General features: G+C 49.4%; 1 protein-coding gene across 3 annotated transcripts in view; it reads right to left on the reverse strand.

Annotated features, from left to right (window-relative positions):
* Positions 1 to 1,911: 1,911 nt before the first annotated feature.
* CASS4 (Cas scaffold protein family member 4) overlaps positions 1,912 to 24,254 on the reverse strand; it is a 33,847-nt gene continuing 11,504 nt past the window's right edge. For 2 of the 3 annotated variants that reach the window (XM_077778288.1, XM_077778287.1), the window contains exons 3-8: positions 17,500 to 17,922; positions 11,430 to 11,531; positions 10,406 to 10,486; positions 8,179 to 9,489; positions 6,445 to 6,522; positions 1,913 to 3,936 (exon numbers count right to left, since the gene is read on the reverse strand). In XM_077778288.1, the coding sequence (XP_077634414.1) occupies positions 3,526 to 3,936; positions 6,445 to 6,522; positions 8,179 to 9,489; positions 10,406 to 10,486; positions 11,430 to 11,531; positions 17,500 to 17,922 (2,406 nt within the window). In that variant the 3' untranslated portion in view covers positions 1,913 to 3,525. Of the gene's footprint in view, positions 3,937 to 6,444; positions 6,523 to 8,178; positions 9,490 to 10,405; positions 10,487 to 11,429; positions 11,532 to 17,499; positions 17,923 to 24,254 lie in introns of all 3 variants that reach the window. The other variant, XM_077778289.1, reaches the window with a different exon arrangement.

Here is a 24,254-nt window from a genome sequence, read left to right on the forward strand (position 1 = left end):
ATATATATATAGATATATATAAATATATAAATTATATAAAATATAAAAATATAGCAACATATATTTATATATGTATGTAAATACATATATACATATTATGTATTTATGTATGTTTATATACACACATATACAGACAAAAATAGACAAATATATCTCCATATGCATTTAAATTTCTATTTATTTATTATTTTAGAGGAGAGAGAACAGGGGAAAGAGGCAGAGAGAGAGAGAGAGAGAGAGAGAGAGAGAATTCTAAGCAGGCTCCATGCTCAGCATTGAGCCCAATGCGGGGTTTAATCCCATGACCCTGGGATCATGACCTGAGCTGAAGTCAAGAGTCAGATGCTCAACTGACTGAGTCACCCAGGCGCCTCAACCATGTATGTTTCTCTGCTTGTGGACACATATGTCTGTAGAATTGTGTAAGCAACGGGGATCTGTTGATTACGCTGTTAAAGCCTCTCACTTATGAAGGACTGAATGAATTAAAACATCTAAAGCATTAGAACAGGATCTGGAATGTAGTAATCATTTAATAAATACATACTGCTGTTTTTACTATTGTGCAAAAATATTCTTGCCCGCCGGCATAAACGCCCATTGGTGCCTCCCTGCACCACCCCTCCTTCTTCCAACCACATTCCTGACTTGGGTCGGGGCCCCCGTTGGGACACAGCTTTCCAGGCTCTCTTGCGTTTCTGTATGTCCTCTGAGCAGAGGCACTGACGACATTTTGTTCCGGATTACCTCTTCTCGGTGGTTTTTAGCCAACACCCTTGGAAGAGAGAGGTAACGTCTCCCTCCAGAGCAGAAAGAGAGCCTTGTCTGCTGCCCGGTAGAATAAAGGTAATGTTTCCCTCTGAGGCAAAACTTGGCCAGGTTTGTGCAGAGGCCGTTATAAAAGACCGGGATTGCCTACGCTCAGAGTTCTTTGGCTTTGACACAATCACCTGCACCCTCCTTTGCTTTGCCCCTGGACTTGGGGTAAGGTGGGAAGAAATAAAGGTGAAGCACACACTGCTTGCGATGCTATGAGGAAACTCCTTTGTGTGCAGAAGAGGTGACATAGCCCACCCGAATCGTATCCTTAGAAAGGCTGGCTTGTGAGATTGGCCTTCGATTGTTTATAAAAACTTGCATTTGAGGAGGGTCCCTACCATCCCCAGAGTTGATAGGAACGGGTCAATCTGCCTAAACTGTTCATACAAAGAGTGTACTTTCTGCTGCACACGTGCTTTCCTTCTGGGAGCCTGGGGTTTGGGGGAAATGCGGTGGAGAGGCTGCTGACCGCAGAACCCCTGGGTGTGAATCTCTCGTGAGCTTTCCTGGCTGGCAGCATCGCACGTGTGCTGTCACAACTTGTTGCTGGGGGAGTGAGAAGTGTCCTGTGTGATCACGGGGACAGGACTGTTGGCCACTTGAGCCTGGTGTCCTTCGTTCCGCACTCTCTGAGCCTTTTCCTTTGCTGGCTCCTTTCACTGCAACGGGTTGTAGCCACGACTGCCAACATAATGCTGTCTTGGAATTCCTCCTAGCGAAACATTGGACTTGGGGGTGATTTTGGGGACCCCAGACATCACCTCTGATGCCAGAGCCTGTGTCTTCTCTCAGCATCCATGAAACTGACAGACTAACTTGTTAATTAAAAGCAGGGGGATCTCAGACATGTGATGGTTCTTGGGAGAGCTATTCTTTTCCCTCTCTCTGGACACATGGGAGCATGTGTGTGTGTGCGTGTGTGTGTACATGTGGGTGAATCCCATCTAGGTCAGCCTGCGTATTCCATGCCCTGATTGTCGTGGGTTTTAGAGGCAGGCACCTGCTCTAAGCCAGCCCAAGCAGAATCAAACCACTTTCTCCTCCTTTGGCTACAAACCAAGGACATAACCTGGGAAGCCACCTTGCAATCATGAACGTTAACATAGAGTAAGTGGCACTGAGAAACCGGGCGCCCACACCAGCCAGCCTTGAAGCCAGTCTGCCCCTGGGCTACTTTAAGATACTTGAGTCAATAAATTTCCTTTATTGCTTAAGAAAGATTGGATATGGTTTTTGATGGCTTCCAAAGGAAAGAGTTCTAACTGATACAGATCACAGCTGTTCAAAGAATGGGGCCTCTCTGTTCTAGTGTAGAGAACCCAGAAAGCCCCACAAAGATGCAATCCTCCTTCAGGGACCCTAAGAGTAACTGGGTGAAAATAACCAGCCTTCCAGCAGCCAACACTCTAGAAGTGCTGACCACGTGCAGAGCAGCAGACAGGAACTGGATCTGGTGACATTTTAGGTGACTTCCAGGCTGGGGATGCTGTTTCCAGGCTACAACAGGCATTTAGTGGCTGAGATGTGCAGGGGGAGATGCGGACCTTCGCTTGAGGTGGAGATGCTGTAACCATAGCAACATGAGCTGAAGCCCCAGCTGCAAGGAGAGGAAGAGGAGGTGGTTTGATTTAAGAGGAGCTCTCTGCACCACTTTCAGATCTGCGCCCAGCAGTGGGGGTCCTGTCCACGCCACACCTCCTGCCTGTACTACCACGAGGGACAGCTTTGCGTTTCCCGTGCTAGCCTTGTGCACGAGCACTTGGCCTCTACAGCGGCTCCCTGCACACTTTGGGGAGAAGCATGTGAATAAGAGAAGTAAATGTTGGAGGCTTTGCTTTGGTACCAGAGCCTGGATGACATGGATCAACGACTCTTCCAAGGAAAGGGTTGCTGCAAAGGATGTTCTGATTCATGGTTATATTTACGTAACATTCTAAATGGTAACAGATTTGAGACTGTTGCAGTATAAGCCTTTTCTAATTGAGTCTGCTGAATTTATCAACACAGTACCTATTACATACAAAATAAATAAGGAACCGAACAGAACATGTCATGTTGTGAATATAACATGCACTCTTTAGCTTGGTTAAAGCAAATATATACATAGTGTAAGAGGCAAATACCTGATTTGTACCAAAGCTTACAGAATTAAGTCAGTCCAAAATGAAAAACAGAACATTTGTTAACGGATGCGATAGAAATTGATCATTTGAAAATAAGTCTCTCCTCTTTTATTTTCTCCCTAGCACCTGATACATTGTATATGTATTTCTCCATCATGTGTCCCTCTCCCCACTAGATTGTAAGCTCCCTGAGGTCAAGGGCTCTGATTCTCTGCTATATGCCCAGCACCTAGAATCTGACATATAGTACATGCCCAATAAATAAGTGTTGAATGAATGACTTTAAGACAGACAGACATTCAGCCAACAGAAAATTGGTTTCTACAACGTCACTTGGTACACTGACCCCACATGTTATGCTAAAACCTTATCGAGGTCCTTACTTAATACCTGGCTCTCTGTGGGATAAGTCAATGTCCTGGGGTTGCTTAGCTACTTGATAGTACCAGCTTTGGCCACCGTGGCTGTTTCTGCCCGTCACTGTGTCCCCCAGCTGGCTTTTTCCGCAGGACAGAGCTGCACGGATGTGAACTGGCAAAGCTGAAGCTAGGAGGTTAACGGGGAGAAGGAGGAGGAAGGAGGCTCATTCCAGCGCCCCCCTGAATTGCCGAGTGTGCTGCTCCAGCTTCCGGGCCTCGGCCTGGAGGTGCCCCAGGGCTGCCGGGCTGGGGTACTTGAGCACAGCGTTCTTGGTGGCCAGCGCGAGGTTCTTGAGCAGGCTGCAAAGGTAGCTGCTGCCGCAGAGAATGTCATTGCGCGCGTCCCTCTCCTGGGTCTCCTGACACAATGTGTCCACCAGCTTCTGCCCTACCATGATGACCAGCTTGCTCTGCGTGATGAAGATCTCGGGGGGCTGGCTGTTGCTCAGGCTGTTGTTAAATACGCCGATGGCTTTGAAGAGGGCCCCAAAATAGAGCCGGCAGTGTTCGGAAAGGTGGAATCTCTTCTCAGGGCTCTGCTGACTCAGAGGCTGGGTTGTGGGAAAGCAAAGGTTCTGGAAAAGGGAAGAAAATAATTGATCAGAGGCAGATTTGATCACCAGGCTGTGGCTGTCCCCCTTTTCCTGTTTTGCTCAATGTTATAGACATGGGTAAGCAAAAGTACAGTTTTGGGTAGGAAGCCCCACAACGGGCCATTTGCTTAACAAATTAATGTTTCCAAAGCGGTATCACATACAAAGTATGGTATTTATATATGCAATAGTATATATTGCATTGTATATATAATCTTACATGTTAAATATATAAACTCTTATTCAATATTCTCAACAAACCACTAGAAGTCCATTCTAAGAAGCAAATTGACAGGGGCACCTGGGTGGCTCAGTTGGTTAAGCGTCCGACTTTGGCTCAGGTCATGACCCCACAGTCTGTGGGTTCGAGCCCCGCATCGGTCTCTGTGCTGACAGTGTGGAGCCTGCTTGGGATTCTCCCTCTCTCTTTGCCCCTCTCCCTGCTGGCACTATCTCCATCTCTCTCAAATTAAATAAATGAATTAAGAAAAAAAACCCCACATTGACAATGAATAAATCTATAACTGTAAAAAAATGCAAGGGGGCGCCTGCGTGGCTCAGTTGGTTAAGCATCTGACTTCTGCTCAGGTCATGATCTTATGGTTTGTGAGTTCGAACCCCGCCTTGGGCTCTGTGCTGACAGCTCAGAGCCTGGAGCTGGTTCAGATTCTGTGTCTCCCTCTCTCTCTGCCCCTCCCCCACTCACACTCTGTCTCTCAAAAATTAACATTAAAAAAATTTTTTAAATGCAAGAAAACTTGATGAGATCTAAAAATTTACTCAAAGAATGAACTTTAAAGGATTAAAAAAATCCTTCTTAATACCAGCATCAGCAATAAACCTGATTCCCTCCAGAATTTCTGGAAGAAATCCAAATACGCTGACCTATCTGCCCTAATATTATAATATTTCTCTAACTTGCTAATAAGGTTTCATATAGAGTTTTCCTTTCATGAGTTTTAGTTTCTAAAATATGCAACCAATGTCTTCCCAGAGCTTAGACAGTATCAAAAGATTCTCTCACTTAGTGGCCACCATTGGAGGGGACAATCAAAAGCCCCTTTGTTAGGTTACAGGTGGGGAGATTGATGCTCCCTGAAGGAGAAGGGCTGCCCATCTTCATTCATTTAGCAAAATAAAGATCTGGAACTCTAGGCTGAGTCAGCTAAGCCTGAATGTCTCAGTCTTTTCATTAAACTGCAGGCTCGCTCATCCACCTGTGATCTCAACGCTCACAGCTGGAAGGACTCAGTGTCAGGGTCCGACTTCATATGTCGGAACGCTATCCACTAAGGTGAAGGTAGTAGGTAGGACATGGGCCCTTGGGAGGCAACTGGGATTAGATGAGGTCATTTGGGTGGGGCCCCATGATGGGATTAGTGCCCTTGGATTCGCTTCCTTTCTCTGCTCCCTGCCTTGCCAGGACACAATGAGGTCAGAGGAGCGCCCTCACCAGGACGTGCCCGTGCTGGCACCCTGGTCTCAGACTTCAGCCTAGGCTTCTTGTCCCGGTTTGCCCCCGAGATGACAAATGATCTTGTCCATGTCGTCAGACATCTCTGTCCTTCTCTCTTCCACTTGCCCCTCCCCCCCCCCCCCGGCCCCCCAGCCAGGGAGCTGGTCTAGTTTGCTGTTCCCCAGGCTTCAGGTACGCAGACAGCCTGCACAGGCGATTCCCTGTTTGCCTCCATTTTTATTTTTATTTTTTAATGTTTTATTTATTTCTGAGAGAGAGACAGTGTGAGCAGGGGAGGGTCAGAGAGAGAGGGAGACACAGAATCTGTAACAGGCTCCAGGCTCTGAGCTGTTAGCACAGAGCCCAATGCGGGGCTCGAACCCATGAACCGTGAGATCATGACCTGAGCCGAAGTCGGACGCTTAACCGACTGAGCCACCCAGGTGTCCCCGTTTGCCTGCTGTTGGCACCTTGACTTGCTTCATCTTTGTCTTGAAAGGAATCCCCACTGGGTTCACTTCTATCACTTTAAAGGAAACTTTTCAAATTGGTAACTGGAAAACCACTGTCATTGGCCACTGGTAGGAAGGAACAAAACAAAATAAGCACAATGATAACATCTTTGAATGTTTTTTTTAAAAAGGAAAAACATCAAGTGTCAAAGAGGTGTTGATGACAAGCCCCAAACCAAAAACGGTTTTCCTGTTGTAATCAGAAGCCTTGAAAGAGAACACAGAAGGGAATGTGTATCCGTGGTATCCATGGTATCCAACACTGGATCAGTCCCGCCCATGATGGACAGTGAGAACTGTCACTCATGGTTCAAGGATCATGCTCCACATGCTGGGTTCATTGGGCTTGTTCATCTCCAAGGCTCCTTCTACTGCAAATAGGAAAAACCATCACAAAAAACACATCTACTCCCAAGGGGGTCATGGGTCGTGGCTATCGTACTGACTTGTTCACAGCAGGAGGCATCTCTGGGTATAAAGCATGTGAGTCAGAAACACTGGCAAGTCAGCGCTATCACTTACCTGGGCTTCCAAGTTTTTGTTTTCATCCAACCTTTGTTCTGAGATGGGGTTTTCTGTCTCTTCTAGATCAGGCAACTTCTGAAAAGGAAAATCCTTTCTAATTACCAACTTGAGTGGTTTTGACACTGTTCAGAGGTGTTTAAGTCTACTTTAAAATGTGAGCATTTTGGGGTGCTTGGGTGGCTGAATTGGTTAAGCGGCTGACTTTGGCTCAGGTCATAATCTCACGGTTTTTAAATTCAAGCCTCGCATTTGGGTCTGTGCTGACAGCTCAGAGCCTGGAGCCTGCTTCGGATTTCGTGTCTTCCTCTCTCTCTGTCCCTCCCCCACTCGTGCTCTGTCTCTCAAAAATAAACAAACATTAAAAAATTTAAATAAAATCTGAGCATTTTGGGGTGCCTGGGTGGCTCGGTGGGTTAAGCATCAGGTCACGATCTCACAGTTTGTGGGTCCGTGCCCTATTGGGCTCTGTGCTGACAGCTCAGAGTCTGGAGCCTGCTTCGGATTCTGTGTGTCTCTCTCTCTCTGCCATCTCCTCTCGTGCTCTTTCTCTCTCAAAAATAAATAAACATTACAAAAAAACTTGAGCATTTCTCCTTATATTTTTGTTAATAGTTTTGCCCCCTGATGTGTTTTTTTTTCAACAAAGGAGACTTTGCAAGACCAAGGGATGAATTATGCCTACCAACATGGCCTGATATAAGGACACATAGTTAAAAAAATTTATATATATTTATACTTACATATTTTATACCTCTTTATATCTATACTTTTAAAATAGGGAATGAGGGGCGCCTGGGTGGCTCAGCCGGTTAAGCCTCCAACTTCGGCTCAGGTCATGATCTCATGGTTAGTGGGTTCAAGCCCCGTGTCGGGCTCTGTGCTGACAGCTAGCTCAGAGTCTGGAGCCTGTTTCAGATTCTGTGTCTCCCTCTCTCTTTGACCCTGCTCATGCTGTCTGTCTCTCTCTCTCTTTCTCTCTCTCTCTAAGAAATAAATAAAACATTTAAAAAAATAGGGAATGAAAAATACCCAGGTTTCTATCTTCTCTAGAATGTGTTAAAGCTCTTCTGCCAACCACCAGGCATTTTGACAGAATATCACACAAGATTGGGGCAGAAAGGGGCCAAGTCATGTTGACACAGCCCCCAGGTTACCTGCTGCCCTTGAGACTCACAATCCTTGAGCCAAAGGCTCTTTCTCTATAGTGTCTGAATTCACGAAGCCCAGTATTTGTAACAGTAAGTGCAGGCTGGAGGCTGCTAAGAACATACATGATTCAGAAGAGTGTTTACGCTTCCTCTTCTGTTTCTAAGAAACACAGAGACGATGATTAAATCTACAGCTTTCAAAAATGCAAGGAAATTCAGTGGTGAGATTAAAAAATGTGCTCAAAGAACAGATTTCAAAAGGGTTTCAAAGTCCTTTCTAACCCTAGTGTTAGAGATAAACAGCAAGATACCACATTTCCGGAAGACGTCCTATCTGCCTTAATATTAAAATGCTTATCTTACTTCTTAATAAGATTTCATCTAGAACGGTACTTTCATGAATTTTCTTTTCTGGAAAGTGGAACCAATGCCTCTCAGAAATTATCGAAAGAGTATCATCATTCAATACATGATTACTGAACCGTAGCTAACAATTATTGAAGGACCCTCAGCATCTAGCTGATGGGTGACCGCTCCAGATAAAACTTGAAGAGCTCCTTGTGTTCTGTCACTCTGAACTCACCTGTTCACAGATATTCGTCCCGTTTTTCTTTAGTATTTCAGGGGACTGTTCCTCTTCCTTCTGTTTACTAAAAGGAGCGCTTCTTTGATATGATTCTGTTTCTCTTTGGGGAAGCTGGGTGTATTCTGCAAACTTAAATTGTGCATTTGGGGTCATTTGCAAGGTATCTTCCTTTTCACAGTTCTGCCTGAAAAGGAGCTTTCCGTTGGCAATGACAATGGAGGCAAACCTCTTGACGTCTTCCGGAACCATCCGCGCCGCCATGACAAATCTCTCGAGGTCATCTGGGCTGTTTTGGATTTTGTCCATCACAAGGACTTCCAAGGACCAATTGCAGCCATCCAAGCTCTCCTTTGTTCCAAGCAGGACTTGGTAGCAGTTGGAGATTGTCTGCAGCTGGTCCCTAATTCTGGCCTGAAGGTTGGTGTCACTGAGGTTGCAGGCGGTCCCACGGACCGCACGGGCAAAATCCAGGAATGCCCTCAAAGACTCCTCCACATGGTCGGCGGCCCTGCGGATGCCACTGATGTTGGCCTCCAGGTAGTCTCGGAACCTCCACTTCCTGCTGACAAAGAGCATCAGGCTTGCGACAGAGCTGGCCACCTTGTGCTGCAGAGCCGCCACTGTCTCTCTGGCCAAGTCCAGGTCCAAGCACAGCTCCCTTCCTGACTCCTCTGAGCAGGCGCTGGATGAGGAGTCCGTGGACGTGGAGGAGCAGGAGGAGACAATGCTGGCTCTGCTGTCGGAACTGGAAACAGACAGGCTGTCCGGTTCCGGAGACAGGGAAGGCGGCTGTCTGGAGAGCCACGAGGAGCCACGGTCCGTGCCATTCTCTGAAGCCCCATCCGCTCTCCCCAGCTCGTTCTGGGCCCGAGGGCCGCTCGGCGTTGCTTTAGGGATGTCATAAATGTTTGGCTTGGTGTTCTGCTGTTCCCCCTGGGGAATCAGAAAGCTGGAGGGAACCTTGTAGCCGACACCTTCGTCCAAGGGAAACGTGTCCCTCGGGGCCAGACATTTATAGGTAGGAATTTCTGGAAGGCTGAGTTTTTTCTGCATGGGCACATTTTTATGCAGGTGTGGATCGAGGGATCTTGCTCTGCTATCTGGAGGACAGTGGATGCCGTACGTATACGTGGGGGGAGTGTGGGGCGCTGATCTTCCCACGAAGCTGCTTAGAGACGCATTTCTCGTATTAGCTTTTTCTGGAGATACTGGCGTGTCATAAATCCATTCGGATTTCTGAGGGCTCGGTAACGTGTTGTAGCCGCCGTGCCTCAAGGTGATCGCTGACGTCAGGGGAGCACTCTGCCCCTGGGGAGAACCAAACGATATTGCCCAGGTTAGTAGCAATAAAGAGAGGGTGTGAGCCACTCCTTTGACAAACGTGTGTTACACTGAGGACCTACTAAGTGCTGGGAACTGTGCTTCTTAAAAATCGGAACTCCCCAACTCAAGCCTCTTCAGGGGCTCCCCATTGCCAGTTTTGCTCAAGGCCCTTTCTAATCTGGTTGTACCTGCCTTTGAGCCTCTGCACCATGCCTGTGGGTCCAGTCACCCAGGCTGTTGACTCAGAGTGCTCCCTTAGTCCACTACATTTCATTTTGCCCACACCAGTCCTGTTCTAAAAGCCCTCCCAAACCTTTCCTTTCCTTCTAACAAACTCCTATGCATCCCCTCATGACCCTGCAGAGATGGCCCTTATTTTATAAGACCTTCCCCAATAACCTTGAGTATATGTATATCCACTGTATACATGTGACAGAATTCAATGGTGAACACAAGTTCCAGATTTTCAAATTAACGCATCTGTCCAATAAATAAAAACCTACTTTAATACATCTGTGAGATATATAATAATAAGCATTTAACTAAGACCTACTGAGCTTTTGCTCCGTGCCAAGCACTGTGGTAGGTTCCCCTGCCGGAATACCTCAATTCTCACAATTGCTCACAAAGGAGCAAGAGCCAGACGGGAAGTAGGGAGGGGTGAGGGGAGCATCTCGGGAGAGGCTGTCTGTCATAAGAAACTGAGGCACAGAGACGCTGGAGGACTCGCCCGAGGCACAGCGTTCACCCTGTCCCTGGACATCACTGCCATCAAGGGGTTCAAATGAAATACGTTCTGCTGTGAGGAACTTGCAGTCCTAATTTTGAGCAGGCTGGTGGAACGTCCTGGAGGATGCTCGCATTTTCTTAGCCACGAATCTCTGCGCCTCACCGTACTTACACCCAGTTGGCTGGCCAGGGGCCCAAGTCCTGCCCTTTTGGGGCTGGCGGGTACGTCGTACAACTGCTGCTTCTCTGGCTCCTGGGGAAAGACGGAAAGGATGACTTGGATTTTTCCCTCCCGATGGACGTATACCCCCGACTCTGCCCACTCCAGGGCTTTTTCCAAATGAAAACACCAACCACGGAAGACTCTGGGGCTTCCGGTGTGATGCTCGCAAGGTGGAGGTTTACTGGTTATGTGTTCAACAACCGGCTTTGCGCTTTAAAAAGATCTCCTTCTCCTTCGAAGATGGGGACAAACTATAGAGAGAATGATCTGTGGTTGCCCGGCTTAACACCGGTGGCTCGTTTAGTTCTGCAAGTTACCCTCAGACTTGACATTAAGGGGAAATTGGGACTTCGTGGGGTGCCTGGGGGGGGAGGTCAGTCGGTTGAGCGTCGGACTTCAGCGCCGGTCATGATCTTACGGTTCGTGAGTTCGAGTCCCGCAACTGTGCTGACAGCTCGGAGCCTGGAGCCCGCTGGGGATTCTGTCTCCCTCTCTCTCTGCCCCTCCCCCGATTGTGCTCTGTCTCTCTTTCAAAAATAAATAAACATTAAAAAAGGAGTGAGGGTGGAGAGGGCCAGGGTGAGGTGAGGTGAGGGAAGCGAGTCCTGCACACGGGTCCTTATCTAAGACTTCCGTGCCCAGGCCGGCGCCTCCGCGCCCTGGCGCCCCGCGGCCCTGCCCGTGCTCCGGCAGCTGTCACGGCGGAGGGAGCGAGCGTCGTCCAGGAGCCACAGGTGGTCACACCGGAACTGGCGCAAGAGCCGGACCGGAAGTGGGGGCGGGGGAGCCTCCTGGGAGGCGGAGGCCCGGCGACTGTCCCCACGAGCCCGAGCCCGGGGAGGAGCCGTGAACCGGCACTGGCCCGCCTCGGAGCCTGCAGGTAGGGGAGGCGGTGGCGCCTGCGGGGACGCGGAAGGCCGTCTGTGTGCGGGGCGGGCGTCACGCGTGGGGCAGGGCCCCAGCCGAGACTCACCTTCGGCATCAGAGGACCCCGGCCCTGGGTGGGCACGTCATACACCCCGGAAGGCAGAGCCGGCAGCGAGGCCCAAGCAGGCCTGGGAACCGTGAAGAGGGCCTGGGGGGGAAAAGAAGAGCCGCGGGGAGGAGATGTCACCGTGGGTCCGCAGGTCGCCTTCCGACTTACCCTCCCGCAGCAAAGCAGCCCCCGCAGCGTGGGGGCTTCTCCCTGCTCCCCTAAGGCGGCTGTTTGCTCAGACAGGGGGCCCAGGACGTGACGGGGGAGGACCGTGGTGGGGGCAGCCTTCCGCCTGCATCAGCCTCAGCTGGGAGGCGGGTTGGAATGCAGATTCCTGGGCCCTGACTCCGTTGTTCTGAGTCTCTGAGTCCTGCCGGGGAGGACTCCCTAGGGATCCGAGGCTGTGATACGAATCCAGGGTTATTAATGTGCTCATCTCATGATGCGGAGGATGTAGCCATGAGCCAGACCTGCAGAGTCGCTCGAAGGGTGTAAAGCGAAGGGACTGTCATGGGTGTGGAGGGGGCAGGGACGGGTGGCAGGATGTGTCGCTCAAGCTGAGGGCTGATGGGGCCGCAGGAGGTGACCAGACCAATGGTGGCGGGGAGTCACCGATTCCCAGAGGATGGCCACGCTAGACCCGGTACCCTGTGGCTGCTCCCGGACAGCCGCTTCCAAACCCGGCCAGGGAACCAGTCATGTGGCCGAACCCGGGGAACCCAGGGAACCAGTCACCTGGCCAACTTTAAAATAATACAGTTGCAGGGCTTCCACGTCAGAGCCCTCAAACAAGAATGTCCCCAGGAGGGGCCCAGGAATGGGTGATTTTACAAGGGAGTGGATGCCGTCTGCCAGGGTCAAGGTCTAAAGGGGGAAAAAGGTATGGACAGAGCCAGGACACAGGCTGAAAAGCGAGACAGGGCCTTGAGGAGGGGGAAAGGTCAAGTCCAGAGAGTCCGTCAGAGGCAGACTGCACTTCCCATCGGGCACCCGGGAACCTGTCGCTAAAGGGGGCTTTCCGAATTGGATCGTGTGGATGGTTAGGACCTGAATCTGCAGTGACTGGGAGGGCAGTCCAGTCTGGCGAGGGACCAGATCAGGGTCCCTTTGTTGACAAAAGTGACCCAGCTCTGTGCCTGGCATGAAGCAAGTGCTCATAATTACTTATTTATTTGCCCGGTTTGGGTGAAAGACTGTGTACATCCTGAGACAGTAGGTCCTAAGCCTCCCCCCACTCATCAGGCTAGAGTAACAGATTCGGATAAAGCAGCTGTAAAACATACGGGACAAACCGTTCTCCCCAGGACACACTCAGCTGTCAAAGTAACGTCCTTCTGAACGACAACTGTTTGTTACTCAGAGAAACCCGGTTCTCTAAAGCCCTGGGCTCCCAGGAGCACTGTGGTCTGAAGATCTAGCAGCGAGAAGGAAGCATCCTCCTCTCGGAGAGGCAGGCTCGCTTTCCAGCCCCAACGCAGAGCTTCGGACGGGGGTGGGGGGGATAGTAGGTGCCACGTTCCACCTCTACCTCAATCTGGAGGTTCCCAAGGAAGGAGCAGCCCCCGCCAGCTTTGCAGTCTGGGCCGATGCTGACCCTTTAGACACTGCCCTGTTTTGCTTGGAGCCTATCAAGACAGGCTTTGTTTACACCAAACCCCACCTGTCCCCATAACTAATTATCTGCTTTATTCTGCTTGTGAGATGCCCCGTGGTCCCTATGTGTTGTGACCCCTTTCTCTCCGGTGGGGCAATAAACCTGACTCTGTCCCTGCTAGTCTCAGGCTGATTGGTCTAGGAGAGTGGTTCTCCACTGCAGTTTGGGTTAAATCCAAGATTCCACAGGCCTGCTAACCACAGGGACCATGCACGGTGTGTCCCCAGCCACTCCATCCGACATCACCTCCACTCTCCCTTCCTCCTGCCTCTACTTATTCTAACACCACAAGCCCTCCCCTACCAGAGAGCTTTTCCAGACTCTTCCATTTCCTATTACCCCCTGTAGCCCCAAGCCCCATTTTATTTATGTAGCTGACTTTGCGTGTCATAGGTGCCTTAAAGACCACACACAGAGAACAAAGGGACTTTCCTGCCTATAGAATTTCAGGCGGAGGAAGCTGGGTCAGAAATGCTTGTGTTTCTTGGAAAACATAGGTTCAAGGTGGTAATCAGTTAAGGAACATGTCTGAGAAATACGATTTCTAAAGCTCTGGGGGGACAGACAGAAACTCCAGTTCAGGAACTAGTGGGTCCGAGAGGAATTCCATCAGGAAGTTGGACCCTTTTCACTTGAAATATGAAAGATTCCGCTTTCTGAATTCGAACCAACATCAGATATGTTCTTTATATGGTGATTAGAAAAAAAAAAAAGTCAGCCTAGACTATTATATTGAGGAAGTTGGAATAAAAAGTAAAACAAAGCTCCAGAGAGTGGTAACTCTGGAGGAAGTGACTTGGAGAAGGTGGGGGAGGGGCGACTCAGGAGGTGCTAGTTTTGTTCTATTTCTTGATTTGGATACTAGTGACTAAGATGACCTTTAGGAGCTGTGGATTAAATCTCAATAAAAAAGCTAATGGAGGGCACCAGGGTGGCTCAGTTGGTTATGCGTCTGACTTCGGCTCAGGTCATGGTCTCATGGTTTGTGAGTTTGAGCTTTCTGCTGTCAGCACAGACCCTGCTTCCGATCCTCTGTTCCCCTCTCTTTCTGCCCTTCCCCAGATCATTCTCTCTCTCTCTCAAAAACAAATAAACTTAGGGGCACCTGGGTGGCTTAGTCGGTTAAGGATCCGACTTTCGCTTAGGTCATGATCTCGCGGTTTGTGGGTTCGAGCCCCGCATCGGGCTCTGTGCTGACTGCCAGCTCAGAGCCTGGAGCCTATTTCAGAGTCTGTGACTCCCTCTCTCTCTGACCCTCCCCTGCTCACGCTGTCTCTCTCTCTTTCTCTCCTAGAAATAAAATAAAAAATATTAAGAAAAAAAACAAACTTAAAAAAAAAAGCTAAAGAACAGAGAGTGTCAGCCACAGAGCCAGGAAAACAGAGAACAAGGGCATGCAAAGTTTAGGGACATAGACAGCCCCACACACAGACAGGCACAGAGAAGCTTCAGCCTCTGGTATTCGACACCCTGGGATTCTGGACGGGTCATTTCACCTCCCTGGAAATGAATTCCCTCATCCGTAAAATGAAGAGTTGTTCTCAACACCCACAGAGGTCTCTTCCAGCTACAGAGATGTCTGATTCTGACATGTAGGATCCTGGATTAGTCAAGTTGGAAAAGGTGATCTTTTTTCACCTTCTTGGTTTTTTAATTTTTGGCCAACCTTAATCTAGGGACAGTCAGCGCAGGGATAAGGGGAGTCTGTGAAGTGGGCCCCTAGGGCCGGTTCCAGGCCCGCTGGAAAACAGCTCAAAGCCAGCGCTGGACTTGCCTAGTCCCAGAGCACTAGACGAGCGCTTCCACCCGGAATGCATTTCCCCGGATTCGGCAGAGTCGGGGCTAACCGCCCCCCCCCGCCCCCGATTATGTGAGCGGGGCTAAGAAGTCTGCTTTTCCCTGGATCAGAAGATTCTCAACTGCTTTTCATCCATTTCTTCTAGCTCTTTCCTTCTTGTGGTAGAAGAAGCAGTGGCATTAGAATCACCAGAAGGCTCAACTTGACAATTGAGAAATGACAGAGGGAGACAGGTAAACAGGGCTGTTGCAAGGTGTCCACTCTCCCAGTGTGGCCGTGGCTGCCCCAGAAGCTAGGTGACCCGGCACTGTTGATTTCCAAGCCACAGGTGGCATCTCTTGCTGTGAGAGACCCCCCCAGCCCCCACCCCCCCCCAAGCACAGAGAAGGCCATACAAACAAAAAGTAGGGGAAGAGGGAGCAAAAATGCACCCGGGGCAGCCACAGATGGAACTGAAGCAGGAGAAAAAGGCAGGAAAGTTCCCCAGGTGTTTTACTGGGGCCACCTCAAGAGGCCCTACTCGAGTGGCCAAGGGCCCGTGGCTTCTGAATTCCCCTTCGGTGGCTGTGGTTTCTGTCAGCCGCCACAGCCTCACTCGGGCGAGCTCCAATCACAGACACGCTTCACGGCAAGGACAAGTCTCTGACCCTTTTCTGAGTTAGGTTTAGAGAGTAAGCTGGTCTTTCTGTTTATCGCGATGTCAGTCTAGACGTTAAGTCCATGGTTATGAGGCGCCATGTTGTCCCCGGTCTCTTCATCCATGTAGCAAACGTTACAGTCAGAGGAGCCTGGACTGGCTTGGGTGCTCGGGCTACCTGATGAACAACAGTCATCACACCTGTTTGTCTTTTGGGTGGTGGTGGGGACTCAGATTAACTTTGGCGAAGGCCACTCGTTCTCGGAGGAATAGCCACCACGGCCCTGCTCTGAGTCAGCTGCTCAGACAGCAGCTGAACACGCCAGGCTCCGATGTGGGCCAGTTGTTCCAGAAAAGGGGCTGTCACAGAAGGCTCGAGCAGCATCCCTCCTGGGCTTTGGAGCCAGCGCCCTGAGTAGCAGCTGTTCTGTGTAGCAGCCGTCTGGTTCTCCGCCTGGCAGCCCGGGGGTTAGAAAATCTAAAGTATTCGAAATATTTTAAGACGCCAACACCATTCCTTTTGAAGGCACTGGAAGTGGTGTGGAGGAGGCCTGGGGGTCAACAGGAGCTTCTCAAGGCCCCTGGCACGTATATCAAGGGGGGTGCCCTTCCTGGACACACACTTAGCCAGGACCCCTGCCCAGAGCTCTGGCCAGGTGGAGTGTGTCCTTTGAGCGGAGAGCAAAGTGTGCACTGCAGGGAACACCCACAGTAACCGGAGACGTGCAAATCTCTTCTGCATGCTTAGCCCCTCCTCATGGCCTGGGCCTGGAGGAAAGCAATAGGTTATTTTTCTCCTTTCTTCTTTAAATTGCTTTCATTCTGGGGCGCCTGGGTGGCTCAGGTGCTTGAGCCTCCGACTTCAGCTCAAGTCGTGATCTTGCAGTTCTTGGGTTCAAGCCCCGCATCGAGCTCTGTGCTGACAGCTCAGAGCCTGGAACCTGCTTTGGATTCTGTGTCTCCCTCTCTCTCTGCCCTTCCCCCTCCCAGTCTATCTCTCCCTCTCTCAAAAATAAACATTAAAAAGATTTTTAAATTGCTTTCCTTCTTAAAAAAGTTTTTGCTCTGCATTTACCTAGTGCTTCTTTTCCTCTGTTTTTTAATTGACTTTTTTTTTTAAATTGCAGTTGTAATATGTGCCGCATATAACACACAGATCCATTTCCTCATCATGTATATACCGAGTACCAACCCATGCAAGTCACAGTCCCAGGTGCTGCGGACACAGTAGTGAATGAAATAAAGGTCCCTGCTGGACGCCTTCTTTCACTTTCCCCTTAACCGATGCCACTTCCGAAGGGGAACCACTGTTGCTGTGCATTCTTTCAGTGTAGGAGCTTGCACACACACGTACACACGGATCATTTGAGTTTGGGGTTGGTTTTTGTTTAAATGGTTCTTTTTCCTCCTCTGCCTCCAAGAACTACTTCATCTTTTTTTCACGAATGCCAAATACGCCAAAACTTGTGTAACCCATCTCCCCATCAGCAAACATTATAGGCGTCCATGATACTTCGCCAAAACAAAAAATGCTATAATGGCCATGGCCCCCTCACCCAGATACAGCTTTGCCTTCCTGTATATTTCTGTAGCAGTTCTGGGAGTCCAGTTTCTTGGTTGAAAGGCACATAGATGTTAAATCTGTTGAGTGATTTCTTGCCCTTGAACCCATCCCTGGGAGTCCTGGCGCACAAAAAGACTGCCGTGAAAGTCCACAGTACTTTCGTGGACAACTCCACGCGGCATTTGATTTCCTGCAGAATGTGGCTGTCTTGGAGAGCACGGGAATCACCGGGGTGTCAAGAAGATTAGTGATAACTGATGTGGGGGCCAAATACAAGTTGACCCGATCGTGCCTAGTCCAGGTCCCCACTTGGCACATTGGATCTCCTGAAGAACACCAAGAACTCAAGGGAGAGGGAAGCCCCTGGGTCTGTGTGCCCTGTGACCCACCTGTTTTATTTGGAAGCGTGCTTACCTGTTTCGGAAGGCTTAGGGTCTTTTCACAGACGATTCTGGCTCTGGAAGGCAGGTCAGGGAATTCGTAGACTTGGGCAGTGGTGGGCAGGGGTCCCACCACCCAGCTCTTCATGTGCTCGTATACGGGGCCTGGAGCCTGGGGCTTGAGCAGGGTGGGCACCTGGTCGGTCCCCTCAGAGGTGGTGAGAGCTTCCTCCAGACCTTTCAGGAAGGGGGCGCAGGGTCTGTCAGCGGGGGCCTCCGGGAGCAGTTGGAGGCGGTTGGCAGGGGCCAGACCTTGTCGCCCATGGAGCAAACACTTCCACCAGCCCTCGCTTTCTGGCACATTTTGTTCTAGAATGGTCAAGATGTCTCCTCTGCAGAAAGCCAGCTCGTAGGAACAGTCTGGGTGGTTGTCATAAAGTGCTCTGGCCAGGAGGGCCTGGGGGCGCGAGGAGAAAGAATTCATCGTTATTACCGTTGCCAAAAACCTTTCCACCAACACCGCTGGCTTAGAAGCACCAGAGCACAGTCGTGGGTTTCCACCACCCCACTCTTCGCCTGATTTATTCCTACCCATCCTTCGGGGCTCTGGTGAAAGGTCATATCCTCAGGGAAGTCTAATTTGTCAAGTCTCCCGAACGTACTCCTGCGGCACTGTTTTAATTTGTGATGACCACGACCTGCATGTGAGTGCAGCATAGCACATAGTTGAGTTTCTAGCTGTGTGCCTTTGAGCAAATTAGCTACTCTCTCCGGGCCTCAGTTTCCTTGTCTGTAAAATGGGACTAATGGTAATATCTCCCTCAGGGGGTGAGAATTTAGTGGGTTATGGGGCACCTGGGTGGCTCAGTCTGTTGAACATCTGACTTTGGCTCAGGTCATGATCTTGCGTTTTGTGAGTTTGAGACCGTGTTGGGCTCTTTGCTGACAGCTCAGAGCCTGGAGCTGCTTCAGATTCTGTGTATCCCTCGCTCTCTGCCCCTCCCCTGCTCATACTCTTTCTCTCTCTCAAAAATCAACGTTTAAAAAATTTTAAAAAGAATTCAGTGGGTTGTTATGTACACAAAGCTCACTGAACAGTGTCTGGCATTTAGTAGGTACTCAGTAAAGGTTGGCTGTTACTGTCCCATTGATAATAGTGCTCTTTGTCTGGTCCTTGTTACCTTTCTCTTGGGTTGGATGGGAAGTTTCATGACCACCGGGACCACAGCTCACCTATTTGTTGCTCTGTCCCCAGCATCGAGGACAGACTCAGGTGTGTACAAGATGCTCAGTAAATGTCCACTAGCTGGTGAACAATGAGGCAGAGACGTGGTGGTTAGTGACTAGTCTATCTATGGTCACAAGCCAGACACAGCCCAGACCAAACCCAGTCAGTCTCCCTAATTCTCAGAACTCACGCCCGTTCTGTAACCACCTGATCCTCAAAGGAAAATCACCTTGCAGCAATGGGTAAGTAAATAAGCCTCCTTCTTACTTGAACTTTTTGCTGAATTACATGAAGGCAGTTTGTTTCTGTGGGGTTTAATGTAATCACCTGTTACTATATCAGTGCACACTTAGCACAGAAAAATTGGGAAATGCAGGGAAGAAAAAAGAAGTCAGTGAAAATTACCCATAATCCTGCCACTCAGAGGTAACTTTTCATACCATCTTAGTATTTAGCTTTCAAGGTGCTTTTTTCTTTCTTCAATTAAATTTAGTTAATTATACTTTTGATGCTTATTAGCTCCTAGTACATACAGTTTATAAATAAAACAGAGGAAAAATAACCAACCATCCATCATGTTTGTGAAGAAGTGTGGCCTTTTTTTTTTTTTTTTGCCCAAAGTTTTTCTGTGACAAAAATGGAACTGGATGTCCAGCTACTAAAAATATCACCTTAAACACATGGGGGTTAGTGTGGATTTAGAGAAACACTGTGATGTGTGTATCTGAGAAGCATTAAGTAGAATGCAGACAAACGGGCACTGAGAAGTTCCACATAAAATCTCCTGCAGTTGAGATCCTAGGGGATTGTCAACAATTTTTGTACATGGAACTTTCTTCTTACTGCAAAAGTAACAAAAAGTCATTACCGAGAGAGTATAAATAGTGATAAGCAAATAGAAGGAAACAGAAATGCCTGCCGCAGGTAATCACTGTCACTCCTTTGGTTCACGACCTCTCAGATCTTGTGCACATTGGTTCACAGGTATACACCTAGGTCAGTTGTATTTCCTTTATCTCTCTATCTATCTGTCTGTCTAGAGAGCACACAGGGAGGGGCAGAGAGAGGAGAGAGAGAATCTCAGGCTCCACACCCACCCTGGAGCCCAATGTGGGGCTTGATCCCACAACCGTGAGTCATAACCTGAGCCAAAATCAAGAGTTGGATGCTTAATTGACTGAGCCATCCAGGTGTCCCGAGTCAGTTGAATTAAAACATTTTTTAAAATGTTTATTTTTGAAAGACAGAACATGAGCAGGGGAGGAGTAGAGAGAGGGAGACACAGAATCCAAAGCAGGCTTCAGGCTCTCAGCTGTCAGCACAGAGCCCAATGCGGGGCTCGAACCCACAAACTGCAAGATCATGACCTGAGCCAAAGTTGGACGCTTAACTGACTGAGCCCCCCAGGCGCCCCCAAGTCAGTTGTATTTTAAAACTTAATGGGATCATATGCTACAGTTTTACAATCTTTTTTTTTTCACTTAATAATAGATTATGAACACCTTTCTGTGGCAATAAACTGCTTTCTTCAGTATCTTTTTATTCTTATTTTTTAATGTTTATTTATTTGAGAGAGAGAGAGAGAGAGAGAGAGAGAGAGAGAGAAACAGATTTCAAAGCAGGCTCCAGGCTCCGAGCTGTCAGCACAGAGCCCGACACAGGGCTCAAACCCACGAACCGTGAGATCATGACCTAAGCGAAAGTCGGACGCTTAACCGACTAAGCCACCCAGGCGCCCCTCCTGACTAATTTCCAAAAAGGGCATTTCTCGCAAATGCCCTTCTTTGTATAACAGCTGGAAGAGGGGCAGGAAAACAGAACATGCACTTGGGAGAGAGAAGCAAAAGCAAAGACTGGGATTGCTTTTCTGGGAGACCTTCATACAGCTGCCGGTGCAATGTGTGAATCTGTGTGGAGTCAGCAATGAGCTGTGGGGGTAACCAGCTCCAACTGGAGAAATCTGGGATGTTGTTCATGCATGCATTCATTCACTCACTCACTCATGCATGCATTCATTCATTCGTTCCCGAAGACTGTGTTAAGCATTTACTACGTGCCCAGTGCTCTGCTGGGGACAGAGCAGTGAACAAACAGTGCCTGATCTGACGCCAACGTAGGTCCTAGTAGCGGAGATAAGCTCCCATCAGATTTTCACAGAAATCAGTATAGGGTTTCTACTTCTCTTAAGGGCAATGAGGGAAAATACAGGAAGTTGTGAGAAATATTGGTGTAAGGAGAAGGGGGCGTGCTCTGGGGGTGAGTACGAATTAGTCAGATCAAGATCATCCAGGCAGGGGAAGAGAAATGTGTGAGGGCTGGAGTGACGGAGTGTGTGTGTGTGTGGTGTGTGTGTGAAGTGAGTGGTGAGCTGGAGGAACTGAAAGATGACCAGGCTGGCTGGAGAGAAGTAAACAAGGGATCTGGGGCTTGATTCTATACTGGCTGATGTTTATATCTGGTAGCTGGGTGGAAGGGATTGGTGGGGGGGCTACAGGGAGGCCAGAGGGGCTCATCGAAGCCAATCGCCCAGTCCAGGTGGGAGATGGGGTGCAGGCTGGATTTAGGATAGCTGTAGGGAGGAGGTGGTGAAGGATCGCAGGCAATCTTTGAGGTGAGTCTTGAAAACAGGGCAGGATGGGGCGCCTGGGCGGCTCAGTCAGTTAAGCGTCCGACTTCGGCTCAGGTCATGATCTCGCGGTTCGTGAGTTGAAGCCCCATGTCAGGCTCTGTGCTGACAGCTCAGAGCCTGGAGCCTGCTTCCAATTCTGTGTCTCCCTCGCTCTGCCCCTCCCCACTCATGTGCTCTCTCTCTTTCTCTATCTCAAAAATAAATAAGCATCAGAAAATTAAAAAAGAAAAAAGGGCAGGAGCATAAGTGCCGGCGAAGGGAGGAGGGAAGAGGATGCAGCAGGGAAGGGAAGAAGCAGAGACCGCTGGTTCTCGTACTTTCCGTCTTCTGCAGTGGCACCGGGAGCCAGCAGCAGCCACCGGTCTAGGCAGAACCAGATGAGATGAGCCCGTCAGGAGCCACCTGCTGAAGCTTCATTTCTTTTTTCTTTTTTTTAATGTTTACTTATTTTTTGAGAGAGAAAGAGAGAGCGAGTAAGCATGAACAGGGAAGGGGCAGAGAGAGAGAGGGAGACACAGAATCTGAAGCAGCTCCAGGCTCTGAGCTGTCAGCACAGAGCCCGACATGGGACTCAAACCCATGAACCGTGAGATCATGACCTGAGCCGAAGTCGGACGCTCAACCGACTGAGCCCCCCCAGGCGCCCCTGAAGCTTCATTTCTATGCTTCTCCACCGATCATCACTCTCTGGATCAGGAAGGTGGACACAGCTCGCGACCCTGCAAGAGCCCAGCTCGCCTTTCTGCTTTACTTTCCATCTTTATTTTCTTTAGTTCACTTGAAAGAGCGAAGCTGCCGAAACAGAACGCTAGAGCGGACAGGGGACCCTGGGAGATGCTGTCTTCGGAGAGCGTTATGTGCCTGAGCCCAGGAGAGATCACACGGCCTGCCTAAGGTCCCACAGCAGCCAGTGGCAGTGTGGGGATTTCGACTCAAGTCTGCCGGATTCCTCAGCCGGCCCGGCCAGCTTGACGCACAGCCCCTCCAAGTCCAAGTTAACCTCTTGCTCTGATCTGCTAAAGTCTAAACGCATGTCCTTGCAGAGGAAGCTGCTTAAAAGACATCCCTTGGCGGCAGCAAGCTCACCTGATTACAGGCGCCGGGCAGGAGTGGATGTGAGCGAGGCAGGCCCCGTGCTGGAGACGGTGGCACACGCTCACACAGATTTTAGAATATAACTTCTTGGGCCACGCGACGTGCTCTCCTGCTGGGTCCAGCCCACTGCTGGGGTCATAGACACCCCACGCTGTTTTCCTTTGCAAACCCAAAGTTCATGGGCAGGAGGCTGGAGCATTTTGACTCAGTGCAGGGCTCCGCTTAACAGGTGATCTGCCCTGAGTCGCCCCCCATCTACCTGGCCCCGTTATGTTATGGCCAAGACTGTGTACCAGCTGGTCATGACTGGAGACTCTCTCTGCCCTTCCCTGCTTGCTCCTCCCCCCTGCCCCCCTTCACAAGGGTCAGATCAGCATCACGGCTGATACACACGCTATCCCCACCCTCTGGACTCTTGTATTTCTAAAATTAAAAAGTTCGTAGCTGGGGATGCAACAGACCCCGAGATGGTTTCCTTCAAAGTGGCCAGAATATCACCGTTTCCTTGGGAGCGTAAACCGTACCCCAAGGTCACCAGCTCACGGCAGGAAGTAATAAGTAAGTGCCCCAGACAACGATAGAGACGGCACGTGAGGCAGGACCCCGGCTCTGACAACATCATAGAACCTCTTTACTAATGAGACGGGCACCTGTCTTCTACTAAATTCCTTCTTTGAAAAATGCCCACGTTGAGCATTTTAGCTTCTTTCTCATAGATTCCATGACTTGTTTCCAAGAATTCTTAACTTTAGGAGAAGGTGGCAGAATCGTTCCTACTTCCCCTCTGAGGATCATGAGAGAATAATAATACATAAACCACAGTTTTTTTAAAAAAAGCATACAGTGTAAATATTTCAAAGCCTTTGACATATGGCAAATATGAATCCCTGAAGTTCACAAAGGCTTTCCCTGGATGTAGGAGCTTTGACTGTCAGACCAGTGAAAGCTTCTCTCATACATCTTTACAGGGCAGCTGAAGCCAGACTCGGAACCTCAGAAGTTGACCCAGAGCAGAGAGAGCCCTTTGATCCTTGTTAGTGACAAGCATCTCTCGGATGAACAGGAAGTATTTCATTCTATGTAAATATACAGCTAGGCTTGGAGAGATCAAAGCAGAGATAACGGTGCTGTGGGTTGGTTTGTGCCTGTTTATTTTCCATTATTTTTAAAAGCACATTATGTTAAAAAAAAAAAAAGTTTCCAAGAGCGTAGGCAAAATCCCCTTACCACCTCTGTTTTCCCACCCACACTCTCCAAAAAGGGAAGAAAGAGGAAGGACAACCCTGAGGAAGAGACAAAACCTCTGCAAGAGGCATGGACGGGCAACAGCATTCTGTGTCTAACCTCTGGCCAGACCAGAGAGGGGAGAAGTGCCTTTAAGGAGCTACAGCAAAGGTGGCCTGGAAAGGATTCCCTGTTTGTAAACCCCGCACAGCAGTGCAGCTTTCTCACACATGGTGTATGTCAGCTAATAGTAACTTCCTGTAATCAATCAAAGAGAAGAAAGATCCCCTTTAATCTCTTTCTTCTTCTTCATCTTCTTTTTTTTCTGTTTGTTTATTTATTTTCGAAGGAGAGAGAGCGTGTGATCAGGAGAGGGGCAGAGAAAGAGGGAGACACGGAGTCCGAAGCAGGCTCCAGGCTCCGAGCTGTCAGCACAGAGCCCAGCCCGGGGCTTGAACTTGCGGACCACGAGGTCAGGCCCTGAGCTGAAGTTGGATGCTTAACCACTGACTGAGCCACCCAGGTGCCCCCTCCCCTTTAATCTTCTGGATGCCTGTTAAGTCAGGCATCGTGTTATTGTTCATGGTTTATGATTTAGTCAATGGCTCACAGA

The sequence above is a fragment of the Crocuta crocuta genome, unplaced genomic scaffold, assembly GCF_008692635.1.
Source record: "Crocuta crocuta isolate KB4526 unplaced genomic scaffold, BGI_CrCroc_1.0 scaffold27, whole genome shotgun sequence".
Classification (NCBI taxonomy): domain Eukaryota; kingdom Metazoa; phylum Chordata; class Mammalia; order Carnivora; family Hyaenidae; genus Crocuta; species Crocuta crocuta.